This window comes from Camellia sinensis, chromosome 11 (genome assembly GCF_055761805.1).
Source record: "Camellia sinensis isolate YWXY chromosome 11, ASM5576180v1, whole genome shotgun sequence".
Lineage (NCBI taxonomy): Eukaryota > Viridiplantae > Streptophyta > Magnoliopsida > Ericales > Theaceae > Camellia > Camellia sinensis.
This window is the reverse complement of record NC_138971.1, coordinates 141,315,198-141,329,394: the sequence shown is the minus strand read 5'-3', so window position 1 is coordinate 141,329,394 and position 14,197 is coordinate 141,315,198. Positions and strand designations below refer to the sequence as shown.

The window sequence follows — 14,197 nt, the reverse complement described above, 5'->3', positions numbered from 1 at the left end:
AAATAGTTATTTTCCCATTGCAAACTGGTATTTGCAATGGTGGTTCACAATAAGTGTGGCTGCAAATGAGCTTTTTTTTTATGGCGGCCAACAGGGGCTATGAGAGAGGGAGGACAAATTAGTACTCCAACCTGTGAAACAAAATTTCACACCACCTGAGTATGAAAGTAGATGAAAGTAATATATAATATATAACGCTTTTGGAATTGAATTCTACCTAAGCCAAGACTAATACCAGGGAAAAGTAGAGACAGAGATAGAAAACGGTGTCATTTATTAAAATCATAAGTAACGTAAAACATATTTGTGATGGTTAACTTTATTTAGCAAATTTGAATTATTCAAATATATAAGTAAACAAATGAATTGAATTTAAAAAAACAATACATGAATAGTTCAAGTCATTTAGAGTAAAATGTGAGACCAGTTCATGGAGATAAGAAATTTATACCACACTACCAAATTTATTGTATCAAAGGGGGTGTGGCTTTCTAGTAATGCTATTTTTTGACTTAATAATGCGAGATTGGTTAATGGGGCATGAGAAAATTCATCATGCCATTCCTATTCCATTCACTCAAGTCAGAAACATTTCTACAAGCAAGAAACTAAATCATAGAATATAGGGTAGTAGCAAAGGGAGTGAAGCAGCAAATTGCATTAGATACATATCAAAATCACAAGCTGTGACCTTTCAACAAATTACATATTTCACATTTAGGTTTCACGACATAAAACAGAAACAAAAACAAACAAAAAAAAAAAAGATAAAAGGGAAGAGTACAATTCTGAGTGCTTGTTGACTTGCAAAAAAATATATTATATCAAAAGCCACTATTTTTGGGGGTAAAAAAATTATTGAGTAACTAATTTAAAATTGAATTTCAAGATTCTTAGAATAGACTTCTTTTTTCTTTTTTCTTTTTTCTTTTTTTTCTCTCTATGCGATTGGTAACTTACTCCTCTGTCCTATAACTTGTTATAATGAATATCACCACAATATTTGTATTGGTTTCTTTATCATCTGGTACTCTTCTTGGAGGAATACCAGAGTTTCTTCTGACAAATCAAGATTTTCTCCTTCTCTCCACCGTATTCCGTGTCTTCTTTGCGGCAGCTCCATCTCATCCCCTTGGTAATGGTAGCAACTGCATCTACAAAATAGCTGGACTCCCGGATTATCGCATACCCATTTGGACGCAGGATCCTGTCCATCTCCAGCAGCACATACTTCATATCGCATCTGCATAACAATTATCCAAAAATGTCAAAAACCACAAATATTTCATTTTCACAAAAAGAATAATTATTTTGGTTCTAGCTGGATGCGTGTTTTTGTTTTTGTTTTTTTTTTTTTGTTTCCCTGATATAGGTCAACCAATTAGGTAATTAAATTTTTTTTTTTCATGATTTGCATAGACAGCTTGGTAACTCCACTATTTATAGGTAAGTTCACATCGATATTTACTGTGATTGATCCATAACCGAGTAAATAAATTCTGAAAGCCTAACTACAAGTCACAGCCTACATTACCCGCAACACAAATTGTTCTGGTACGAGGAACGGAACGTGATACACCTCATACCCAAAATTGTGGTACAAGAAAACTGGGTTTGTATAGAGAATTTCTTTCAAAATCAATAAACCATATAGTATATAATTTTCCAAAATAACTATGTAAAAATAAGTGTATTATGACATTTTTTGTTCTTAATAAAAGTCCACTCTCTAAATTTTAATTTATTATTTTTGTTTTTTGAATGTTAAGGAAATAAATAGAAAAAGCTTTGAAGATCGTTTTGAATCACTAAATTTACCAATTTTGGAATGAAACTGCACCATGTTTTGAAATGCGTGTTTGAAAAGGTAAATTGCTAGGGTATTAGTAACACACACGTCACAACATAAAGCAAACAATCATGTGTATTCAAGCAGATTGACTGAAGGAATCAATAAATTTAAGCATAGCAACCCTTACCTGTGGCTTTCAGCACTAAAAAGGCCATCAAGATGAAGAAGATCATACGTTCGAGGATATGTTGAGAAAGCCTCACACCTACAAAACAAGCAACAAATGATTCTAAGATATGCCATCTAGTATGTTAGAAGTAAGCCATACACAGACTCAAAGACTCAACAAAAACTCTATGTACCCAAAAAAAATATCCAATCAAGTTTCAACAATTAGAATCTAATCCACGCATTTCAAATTCTGGATATTTTTTTTGGGATGTAGCATCGCTAAAGACTCAAAAGGGTTATATGAACGTAATTGTAATTACCAGTCATGGTAGGCTCCAATGAGGCCCCTGTCGTAGACGACAGCAAGTGTGTTGGGAGCATAGGAAGAGACGACATTCATCACCCAAAGCGGGTCATTAATCACAGCCGCAGCAAAACCTCCATAAACCGTATTCATGTCCATCACATTTCTTATCTTGTCGGTCCCAATTGCAGGAAGCAACTTCTTATAGTGCTTTGCTCGCACCTTCCACTTACTGTCATCATGCTTGAACGCACCGCCACTGCCACCGTGAATGTCACCGATGCGTTCAGGCACCACGGTCAACCGTTCTGGCCATTTGGGGATCGATTTTAGTGCTATCTTCTTATGCTTCGGGTTTGGAACAACAACACAAGGCCTGAGAGGAGTGTACCATGCTGAATCAGGTTCGGTGCCATCATCGCATGTTGGTGGGTAGGCATCCGGGACAGCAAGCTTACTGTAGCAACTATTGTCTTTCGATTTTTGCCACACAGCAATGTCATCCTTTTTGTTGTACAATGTGAAGCACATTGAAGTTAGCAAGTCTTGCAACTTTTCGTAATCAGATTTCTGCTCTTCCACGGTTGTGTTCCAGCCTCTCCAGCGGTTTTCATAGTTCACAGGAGGACCAGACAGAACCCAGAAGCCTCCAGGACGGAGAATGCGGAATACCTCTAGAAGGTAAATCCCACCTGAAAAAAAAGGATATTTTCTCAGGTTATAAATGATTTGCTATGACAAATAATGGAAGAAAATTTGCACTTTGGCTATTATTAGTGTATGAGACACATAATGAAGTTGTGATCAGTTATAAACACAAAAAGAAACAAACAAACAAAACAATAACAAAAACTGTGGTGATCTAATTAGATAACAGATGTCAGGTGTATGCTCTTAAATGTCCCTAACATGGTTCTACCTACCTACCACCTGGTCAACCTCAAAGTTCTTCATAAGCAAAGAATCTAATGAAAGAAATGTTGTGAGGTGTCTAGTATTTTTACTGTATACTCAGATTTACTATAATGAGCCTTTTCCGGAGGGTGGAGGGCTGAGGCCCGGAAGTACGTATTGTATTTTTTCGGAGTAGAATTTTTTGCATGAGTGTCACGGTATTGTTGGGCGGCTGGGTTGAGAGATTCTGAGCTTTGTAGACCTCATTGTACATAGTGGATTTGTATCTTTGTATTCTATGTGTTTGTTTTTATATTCTTTTTACTATTTTGCAGATTGAAGCTATATCACATAACTTGGAAGTTCAGGCATGACAAAACATGAAAAACAGCTATATTTGATGCTTTTAAAGAACATACCATGTTTGGTGAGTAGATCAAGTTTTACTGATTTAGTAAGACAAGGCACTTAAATTGAATAGGATGTTCTTTAAGTAACGTAACAGAAAAAAAAAATGAAAAAAAAAAAGAAGATCTAATTTTGAAAATCCAAATCCCATGACATGGTTAATTGTGCTGCTTAATTAAAGTTAAAATTGCCATTATGTGTTGAGAGAGATTAATTACCAAATTCTGTCCATGGGATAAGACATCTCGAGCAATGAGCCATATCAAAGGCATTCGAAGGGAAAGGAAGTCGCTGAGTGGAAATGACGCCCAGAATCGCGGGAATGCCACGTTCCAGTGCAAATTGGACTTGAGCCTCATGATTATCCCTTGGGGCAAGGGAGACCGTTAGAATTCCACGATCTAGTAAATCGCCTCCCCAACTAGCAACCTACATACATATAGAACGATTGTAAAGATCGAGTGACAGCATTCAACATGTATTAAAAATAAGAACTGCTTAATTTTCATGATCACACATTTTTTTACCCAAGAAAACCTCTAACCACAATGTTCCACATGTTAACTGATGAAGAAAGAAGAAAATAATGACATGGGACTCACCCCACAGCCGGTATCAATGGCAGTTCGAATCGTCCCATCATGGATTTCCGGGATCAGATCTTGCATCAAATCAACGTAGGCACCAACACCTTTGGGGAACATAGTACCCCCACCGGGGAAGTGGAATTTGTCCCCTTCTTTCCTTAGCCAGTTCTGATTAGACTTCTGCTTGTTGATCCAATCATAAGGCACATTCCTAGAACCAGATCCAAATCATTTATTCAGTAACATTCATGAAGTAAGCCGATCCAAACAACACAAATCTCACCAAAATGCTTTCGCATTATAATTACCTGTACCAACACTCATCCCTGCTCTTTGGCCATTTGATTGGTGGTTTGTACCCATCTGGTGGGGGGACTAAGCATTCCTTCCTTTCAAATGCCGGGGGACAATGGCGCTCCAAGAAAGTGAGTCGATGAACACTATACTTCCTCCACCTCTGGAACAACAGTAATATGAAATTAGTCGCTGAAAAAAAATTGGGTTATAATATAATTTAAGCTAATAAATTTAAGACAATTTTAAACCATAGCTAAAATCAGATGCATAAAAGACTTGGTGCTACGAAATTAGCCATAAAAAAAATACCCTTGGGTCTGTGCACGGAGTGTAGTCTTGATAGTCAATGCTGCATTCAGGGAAGGCAAAGGACTTCATTTGGAGAGGCCCAGCATTGGTTTCCTTAGGCGATTCAACCACTTTGACAACATCTTTAGTAAAGTACTTGTCCTTCCCGGAACAAAATATGCCGCCAAGATAGAATGAAAATCCACATAGTACGACGAACATAATCGAAATGGGGACTACCCTGGATCTTTTATCTGGATGAATCAATGGTTTTCCTTCTTTGTGCTTCATGGTCCCAAAACCTTATGAACTATCTGAACATATATTTAAAAATAATAATAATAAATATCAAAAAATTAGCATCAAGTTTAATTTCTTTGGATATGTCCTCTCAGTAATCAAACAAATCAATAAGGGAAAGCAGTCAAACTGATTGAAACAAGTTTATAACTGAGAATTCTAATTATGAAGTGACTGAAACAGAGCAGTCAAGCCTTTAATGATATCCAAGTATTTATGCAAGGCCTTATCAGCTATAAATCAATTAAAGATGTGTTTGGATAAATGATTTGATGCTTATTCATTTTTTATGGTTAACTAAACAAAAAATGATTTTGATTTTTATTTTTATTTTTATTTTTTTTGTTGTCGTCACAGATCCACCAATTTTCTTCTTATATTCCTAACCCAACCAAACAAAACAAATTTTTAGCTTCTTCTACTAATTTTCAATACCTTTTCTTTTCACAAAGCCAAAATCCAAACAGATCCAAAGTTCCAAAACACAGCAAAAATGAGAAGGGAAAGAAGAAGTCTATTCTAATATATAACGTAAAGGTTGCTGGTGCTGTTGACACATTTGTGTCTCATATTTTAGATTTTTCTAAAATACCCATTTAGTTGATGCTTATGTAAAAAAGAAGAGGAAAAGAACCAAGATAATGGGTTTAGAAAAGTAAGTCCCCACATGAGCAACATTTTTGTTTGTCATTATTCTTAGAAAAATGATTTGGACCTGAGCACCCTGACGACCCCCTCTGGCCTATGATTGGCCAGTTTTTTTTTCTTTTTCTTTTTTTTTCTTCTCCTCCTCCAATCACCAACCCCATGTGTGTGGGTGGTGGGGTGGTGGGGTCTCCATCACTTCCGTTATTCTTATACTATGCGGCCCGCTAGTTACTAATAAAAGGAAGAAGCAACACTCACATCAAAGTCAGAGAAAAACAGGGGATTGGTGATTAAATTCAGATCTGATGGCCAAAACCCACTGTTAACAGGACTTGAAAAATCTGCAAACCCTAGAAGATCTGAAAGCAACTTCCGACATGTTACACTTATCATGTGACTTTTCCTAATATTTTCCAAATGACATTGGCCCCAAACCCCTATGAATTAGCCGTCCAAATGAGGATGCGGGACCCTCTTACCCACCAAGTCAAGAAAGTTGCAAAAAAATCAATCAATCAATCTTGCAACTAACCATGCAAAAAAGCATCTAATATATATACACACATTTTTTAAAAAAAATTGTATATATTCACATGCAGATAATTTTTATCATTCCCTAAACCTGAAGATAAGTTATTACTATTCAATTATCAGTGTTACTATTTTTTTCCCGAATAATCCATAGCAAAAGTGACCACATAAAGGGCAGTTTAACAAGAAAAAGCAAAAGCATGTAGCTTCAAAACATACCCACCAAAGAAAAGAAACCCATAGAATTCTTCAATATTTTGTGAAATTCAAGCAATTAACTAAAGGAATCTTCATGGTGAAAAGATTTAATAATTTTTTTTTTTTCTTGAAGACCCATTTGAGAATTCCCTTCAAAACAAACCCACCAAATAAACCGATAGAAGTCTTCGATGCTTTGTGAAATTCAAGCAATTAACTAAAGGAATCTTCGTGAAATGGCAAATTAGAAATATGCAGTTCAATCAGAAAGTGAAAAGATTTGATAAAAAAAATTTTCTTGAAGACCCATTTGAGAATTCCCAAATCTTTTGCTCTCTACAACTACACTAAGCTGAAAAAAATAAACCTATGACTGAAACCAGATCTGTTTCACAAAATAAAAAGAAACCCCCAATTGGAAGGTATGAAAATTTGGCAACAAACCCAATAGGAGAGAGACAAAGATGAAGCAATGTACATGTAATGACAAAGTTTAAAGATCTGAAAGGAGATCTTACCAAGAAAGAAAGTAGAAAAACAGAGGACTCACAGAGACCAAAAAAAAAACAAACAGATAGAGAGTGAGAATCAGACTAGTACCTTTCTTGGTGGGAATGTAGCTCAGCTTTGAGAACGCACTTGGTTACCTACAAAGACAACAATAATGTTTCAAGAATTGAACTTGGGTAGATGGGTTTGAGATTGAGAGACCTCTCAGAGTCCCAAAGAAGAGAGAGAGAGAGAGAGACTCTGTAACTCAAACCTCACAACCCACACACAAGTGAGATAGAGAGGAATAATAAACCTTAAATAAAGTCAGGTACTTCACCTTCTTGCCCTGCTGTCTGGTTTCTTTTCTTTTCTTTTCTTGTTTTTTATTACATTGTTACCTTCTTGGTTCTTTCCCTCAATTTCCCCACTCTCTCCCTCTCTCTCTCTCTCTCTCTCCACACTCTCTCTTTCTGTATATGTCAACTGTATCTCTCTCCCATTAGTAAAGCAGGGTGAATTTTATTACACATGCTTCTAGATCATATTTACCATTAATTATGTTATTTTTTTTATAATTATGATCAATTATTTTCTTTAATTATAACATTATTTTAAAATATTTAATCATGACATGTTTTATATTTTATCATAATATTTTTTAATTATAATTTAAAAAATATGAAATTATATCATTTTTTTATATTTATGAAGTGTATATAGTACACACTTTTTGAGGGATGTGTACCATAATCTTCCCTACTATTAAATTTAGAAAAATTTTGTGTCACATGTATTTTGGTTATGAATTTTGATATTTGATTATGATTTATGATATTAGTTATAATTTATTAAAATATTAATTATAAAAAAAAATTAATTATAATTTTTTTAATTATGACTCTCATGTAATAAAATTATGACATTTATAAAAATTAAACTCACAAATAATATAATTTATATATAATACACGACTCACTATTTTTTTTTTGATTTGGATCATGTGAATTACATAAATTCTGGTAAAAGGTAAGACCAGAATGATTACCCACTATATGAATGGGGAAAAAAAAAAAAAAAATTAGGCAGCATAGCATGTGTTTTTGTTTCTTTTCTTATTATTACAAGTGTGAATGTAAGGTAAAATTAATGTTGACAACCAAGATCCAACTGTCGTTTTGAAAGGTTTTAGTGAACCAATGAAGAACTGCCACGCAATAGTTCGCAAAAAGTGATGTTTGCACGCGGTCAAGTTCATAAGATAGTGAGGTTTCGTGTCGGTTTACGTAAGTCTGGGGGAAACTGCTCGTCAGTGTACGCTTAACAAAATATTTACTTATTCAATCTCAAAATATTCCACATGTTCGGTTAGAGTTTTTTAAAAATTATTTTTAGAGAATCTTATTTTTTTATTTTTCGTATTTTTTTTGTTTTTATTAAATTTTTTTTAATATTTTAATAAATTTTTTTTATTTTTTAAACATACCTAACATAAATATACATAAAAAGTAAAAAAAATTGTGAAAAAAATCTTTTAAAAATTCACTAAATATCAAAAATACAAAAAAAATATGAGAATTCCGTACATATTTTGTATTTTTATGTATTTATTAATTTTTTTAAATATTTTTTTAACAATTTTTTTACTTTTTAGATACATATAAATCAGGTGCATCTAAAAAAGTAAAAAAAATGTTTAAAATTTTAAAAATATTCACTAAAAACAAAAAAACACGAAAATCAAAAAACTCAATTTTCAAAAAACTTAATCTAAAAAACTCAAACCAAACACACTGATTAGTATTTTATTTTATTTTTTATTATTTTAAAATATTAGTTTATGTTCAAAAATCAAGTAAAAAATAATATAAATTTTTTATTTTCCATTCTTTTAAATTTATTAACAATATAAAATATACAATTATGACATTGATATTTTTAAAAAAATATACTATCAAAGGATAATTTTGAAAAATTAATTTTTTTAAATTGCAATAATTATACTACCAAAAAAAATTAAATTCCCCAAAAGAGACAATTATTTTGGAACGGAGTAGTACAAATTAATACAAAATTTTATAAGTATTGTTAAATGTAATGATTATATATTATGTCTATCATATATATCATATTATATTTATTATCATACTTAAATTTTTCTCCTCTTATATAAAAGAGTCTTATATGCATTGTTATAACATTTAATATAACATTTTCATTATCTCTCTTAAATATTATAATATGGTATCAGGACTACAGGTTAAACTCTTGGTGTTCTTTACCTTATCGGCGGGCGACAACCTTACCTTGGCTGCCCGTGTCATGACCCAAACTCGCCCCTACAAGTTTAGCATCGTAACCGACCAGTAATTCTGGGATTACCGAAGGCCTCTGAGACATTTTAACATAATATTAGGGGCTAGCGGAAGCAAACAACAAATATACAATGTCCATTGAGCTGTGCAGACTCATATGAGACAAAAAAAATTGAAACTTTTTATATACATAGTTACACATCATTCTTACGTCATCATATAAATACAGATTAGATAAAAGGGGACTTAGCCTTGTATCCAAAACAAACAAAGACTTGTTTAACCAACAAGAAAATAAAACTTGAATTTTATGTACTTATCCATAACTACTAGACATATCCGGAACCTCCACGGGAGGCACATAGGCTGGCTGACAAAACAAAGTCCAGGCAGAAGCTCTAGGCCGGGTAACACGGCCGATCATCTACATACATAAATAATACAATGAGCTGAAACCCAGTAAATAATAACAGGGTAAAGAGTCTTAATGAATAAGTCCATCACAGAGTCAAAAATCAGAGTTTATACCAGAAACAGGTTCTTATCGAAAACAGAGTCTTATGCATATTCAGATTCCAAATCAGAAACAGATTCATATACATGTTCATATTCATTTTCATATTCAAATTTTGTATATGATCATACGTGGTTCATCCATTAGCGCTAACAAATCCGATGGCCCATAAAGGGACAACCTTAAAGGCATTCTGATGACCCATAAGGGGACCTGATGACCCATAAAGGGACGGCCATAAAGGCATTTTGATGACCCATAAAGAGATGGCCATAAAGGCATTCTGATGACCCATAAAGGGACGGCCATAAAGGCATTCTGATGACCCATAAAGGGACCTGATGATTCATAACAGGACGGCCATAAAGGCATTCTGATGACCCATAAAGGGACGCATATCATATGATACTAAGGATGCCACGAATGCATTTCAGAATCTTGGATAATCATTCATTCATTTCAAACATAGCGTAGCATTTCAGAAACCAATCATTTCATAATTTCAAACATAGCGTAGCATTTCAGAAACTAATCATTTCATATCATAATGTTCAGAAAATATTTAACATTGAACATAACTTTACAAAGTTATTACTCACAACGTTCTGGTGCTTGATTCGTCCCTGCGCTTGACCCTCAAAAATCAAGCAAAGGAGCAAGCTTTGAGAAGAATCCTTCGCGAATCTGAATTCTAATCGGTTGAAAATATTGAACTTCAAGCCTTTTTCTCTTTTTGGTGGAAGATCTTGATCAAAACTTAGAGGAATGACGAGTATTTGGGATCAAAACCCTAGGGTTTTCGGACCTAGGGCAAGAGGGATGAAGAGAGGAAAGGAAAGTGTGATGAATGATCTAGAAAAGTCCCTTTAAACATGCTGAATTCGCGCGGTCCGCTCGAGCGTCGCTTTCTACGTTCGAGCGTACCCGCTTCCAGCACATATATAAAAACTTCGAATAAGTATAACTCTCCCATCCGGACTCCGTTTTAGGTCGTTCTTGTGTCCAAATTGAAGCCCCGGAAATAAACGTAGGAAAAATTATCCGAATTAAATTCTTGGTTTACTCCTACTTTACCATTATGTTACCACTTCGATCAATGCCCCAAAATAAAACAAGGAGGTTCCAAATATTAAATTAAGCTTATTATCATCATCAATTTTTGTTTCGTAAATCACCAAGGCCCTCAATTTCAAATCAAATCCCAAAATCCTTGTCGATAAATTTCATATTCAAATTGAATACCTCACAAATTAATTTAATTCATAATAATCATAATTTCTCAAACCTTTTAACATGATTAAACATACATATTCTTATCGAACACATAATCGCATGCGTAATTAAGTATATTACAGGTTGGGTTATTACAGCCCGCCTGATCTCAACCCATTATATTGTCATACTTTCCTTTGAGTATCGCTTCATAGTGATATTTTCCTTTGTCCGTTAGTTTATTTCTATCACAAATATCTCTATCTTACTATTATTTTTTACTCGCAATCCATTTTTTTTCCTACTTTTACTCCACTCTTTCTTTCCATCTGGTTCAACCTCAAATAGGTTTTTGTGGGGATGTATTTTCTGAATACCAACACGTGGCAAGGTGACGCCGACGTGTAAGCCGAGGTGCCACGTGTCCTGGTTGTGACGCCGAGGTTATCTCGGCAAGGCCGAGGTTATCTCCGAAGATATCGGAATCTGAGATAAATGGGCAAAAGATAAGGGACAAGAGTCCTAGAGTAAAGAGGAGACTTAGCCAAGATAAGGATAAAGCTCTTAGGGAGTTTATCTTTATCTCTTGAGGAGTCCAAAGTAAGTACTAAACAGGAATTCATAGAAGTCAGGCTTCTTGTGGGACTAGGATTAAATAAACTATAAAAGAGAGGCACCCCTGTGGGTCTAAGGTACGCAGTTTTATGCTTTGAGTAGCAAGTTTAGCACTTGATTATCTTTGAGAGATATACTGACTTGATCGTCAGAGTGCCCCCGGGTGGAAGAGCCACCGCCGGAGCCTTTTCTTTCTGTTGCAGGTTAGCTGAATCCATCTATTCTGCCGGTGCTCTTTAGCTGATTACTAGGCGGGCAGTGTGGTCAGAAAATTTCCCATACAATTTGGCGCCGTCTGTAGGAAACTTAGAAGAATAGATGGCCAGTAACGGACAGAAGGAAAACATTGGGGGCGACACTCCTGCAGGGAGTGGAAGACCGATTGACCTTGACGTTGAAGGAGACAACCACAATGTAGAAACTCATGACCAGGGCCACGGAGAGAAAAACGTTGGCCAGGAGGGCGACACTTCGAAGAGGACAGACCAAAGCAAGTACTATAACGAAGATAACCTTCAGGTATGGAGGGATAGGTGCCTACGGAGGGATGAGGAAGTAAAAGAATTGGCGAACAAGTTGGTAGACCTACAGTCGGTCGTCAACTTCATAATGCAAAACAATATCATGTAGCCACCATACCCGCTTCAAGATACACCGATGCCAGCAACTAGTACCCAGAAGGGAGGAGAAAGAACAATTCCCGAAGTCCCTCAGCACACCAGGAGCGGAAGGCACTCTCACCGATCTTCCAGGGAAGTCGGACGAGAGGAGCCGAGACGAGAGGAGTCCCGAAAGATGTATCACACAAAGGACCTAGAGCCCCAAGAACATCGGCATGTTCAAGGGCAGGCGCTCTGCTTTGACACAACACATGAAAAGAGATCAAAACAAGCCCACCACGAGGCTGAAAGTAGTGTGCCGAAAAGATTAAAGTCCAAAGATAGCCGAGCTCCAGGGAGGAGTAAAGAAGACTTGAGAGATTACCTCAAGAGGAAACAACAGAATGCTGAAGCCAAAATAACATCCCTAGTTAAGCCGAAGACACCATTCTCGGTGGAACTGGACAAATTTGAAGCACCAAAGAGATTCAGTATGCCGAGGTTCCAAATATATGTTGGTAAGTTAGATCCCAACTTTCACGTTGGACTATACCTAAATTCAATGTCGTTATATAGTGGGAACGAGTCGTTGCTCTGCAAAGTATTCCCCTCATCCTTCGGAGAAATTGCATCAAATTGATTCCACAAACTACCGAAGGGAAGTGTAAAGACTTGGGAAAGCCTGGCCGAGATGTTTGTGGCCAGGTTTGTGACAAATAAACTTCAGCCCTTGAGGGTCGATGCACTGATGGCTTTAAAGATTGCCAAGGATGAAGGCCTTAGGGCCTACGCAAAAAGGTACTACGAGGTGTTCAATCGACTACATGATTGCAACCAAGAGGTGGCGGTCGTGTCCTTCAAGAACGGCCTGAAAGATGACTGCCCACTACGAAAATCTTTGGCAAAGACATTGCCAAAAAGCATGGAAGAACTCATGGTAAGAATCGAGAAGTACGCTAGAGCCGAAGAGGATACGTCAGGAAATAAAGAAATAAAGCAGGAGAAAGGAAACGGCTCGCCGAAGCGAAGCTGAGGTAATAACAGACCGACCAAGCAAGAAACGGACTTGAAGGCAAAACAAGCAGTAACGACTATATTCCGAGTCCCGATCCATAAAGTCTTGGATCAAATACGAAACCAACCCTATTTTAGAGGACCGACAAGAACACCAGGGGAATTCATGGGAAGAAACGTCAGTAGGCGTTATGCTTACCACAATAAAGAAGGGCACTCAACTCAGGGCTCCAGAGCCCTAAAAGAACACTTAGAAGACTTGGTAAGGCAAGGACATCTGAGGGACCTTGTTGATGAAGCCAGGACTAGAGAAGAACAGGCAAGATTGCCTCAAGCACTAGCAACTCCGCCTCCCCCAGCACAGCAACCACCCGCAGGAGGACCACGGGTGGTTAACGTAATTCACTCAAAGGTGAACGAAAACGACATATGAGGGGAGACCCAGAAGGTAAAACACCTACAACACATGAACCAGGTTGGACATAAATGACCTTGGCCTGAAGAATGTCAGGGACCGACGATAGCGTTTACTGAAGCCGACTTAGAGATAGTCCAGCATCTCTATAATGATGCCTTGGTAATACCCCTCCAGGTTGGAGAGTGTCAAGTGAAACGTATCCTAATTCATCAAGGTAGCTCTTGCGACATCATGTATGTTAGATGTTACAAAGAACTGGGCCTTCATCCTGATGACTTGGAGCAATCAAATGGCCCGATGGTCGGCTTCAATGGAACGCCGACGTGGCCACTGGGCGCAACAAGCTTGGAAGTACAAGCTGGCACTAAGAAGATCAGGACATAATTCATGGTGATTGACATACCTTCACCATATAACATCATCTTAGGAAGACCATGGTTGCATGCAATGGGGGCAGTTCCCTCAACATTGCATCAACTACTGCGGTTCCCAATAGAGCATGGGATTGAAGAAGACAGAGGAGATCAACTGTAGGCAAACAATTGCTCCATGGCAGCAATGAAATCCACCTGCAACATTCGAGAACCAGAAAAGGCAAAAATT

General features: G+C 36.5%; 1 protein-coding gene across 3 annotated transcripts; it reads right to left on the bottom strand.

Annotated features, from left to right (window-relative positions):
* Positions 1-643: 643 nt before the first annotated feature.
* On the bottom strand, positions 644-7,931 carry LOC114318194 (putative methyltransferase PMT20). Of its 3 annotated transcripts, none has more exons than XM_082895751.1 (9): positions 7,248-7,931; positions 7,019-7,065; positions 4,763-5,055; positions 4,465-4,613; positions 4,172-4,367; positions 3,788-3,998; positions 2,284-2,959; positions 1,980-2,057; positions 644-1,243 (listed from the first exon to the last, which is right to left on the bottom strand). In XM_082895751.1, exons 3-9 carry the CDS (start codon positions 5,030-5,032, stop codon positions 1,021-1,023), a joined length of 1,803 nt encoding a protein of 600 aa, XP_082751877.1. In that variant the 5' UTR covers positions 5,033-5,055; positions 7,019-7,065; positions 7,248-7,931; the 3' UTR covers positions 644-1,020. The 3 variants fall into 3 exon arrangements, with proteins under 3 accessions (XP_082751877.1, XP_082751878.1, XP_028120856.1); XM_082895752.1 differs by having other exon boundaries at positions 7,224-7,404; XM_028265055.2 differs by lacking the exon at positions 7,248-7,931 and having other exon boundaries at positions 7,019-7,201.
* Between the last annotated feature and the right edge of the window lie 6,266 nt (positions 7,932-14,197).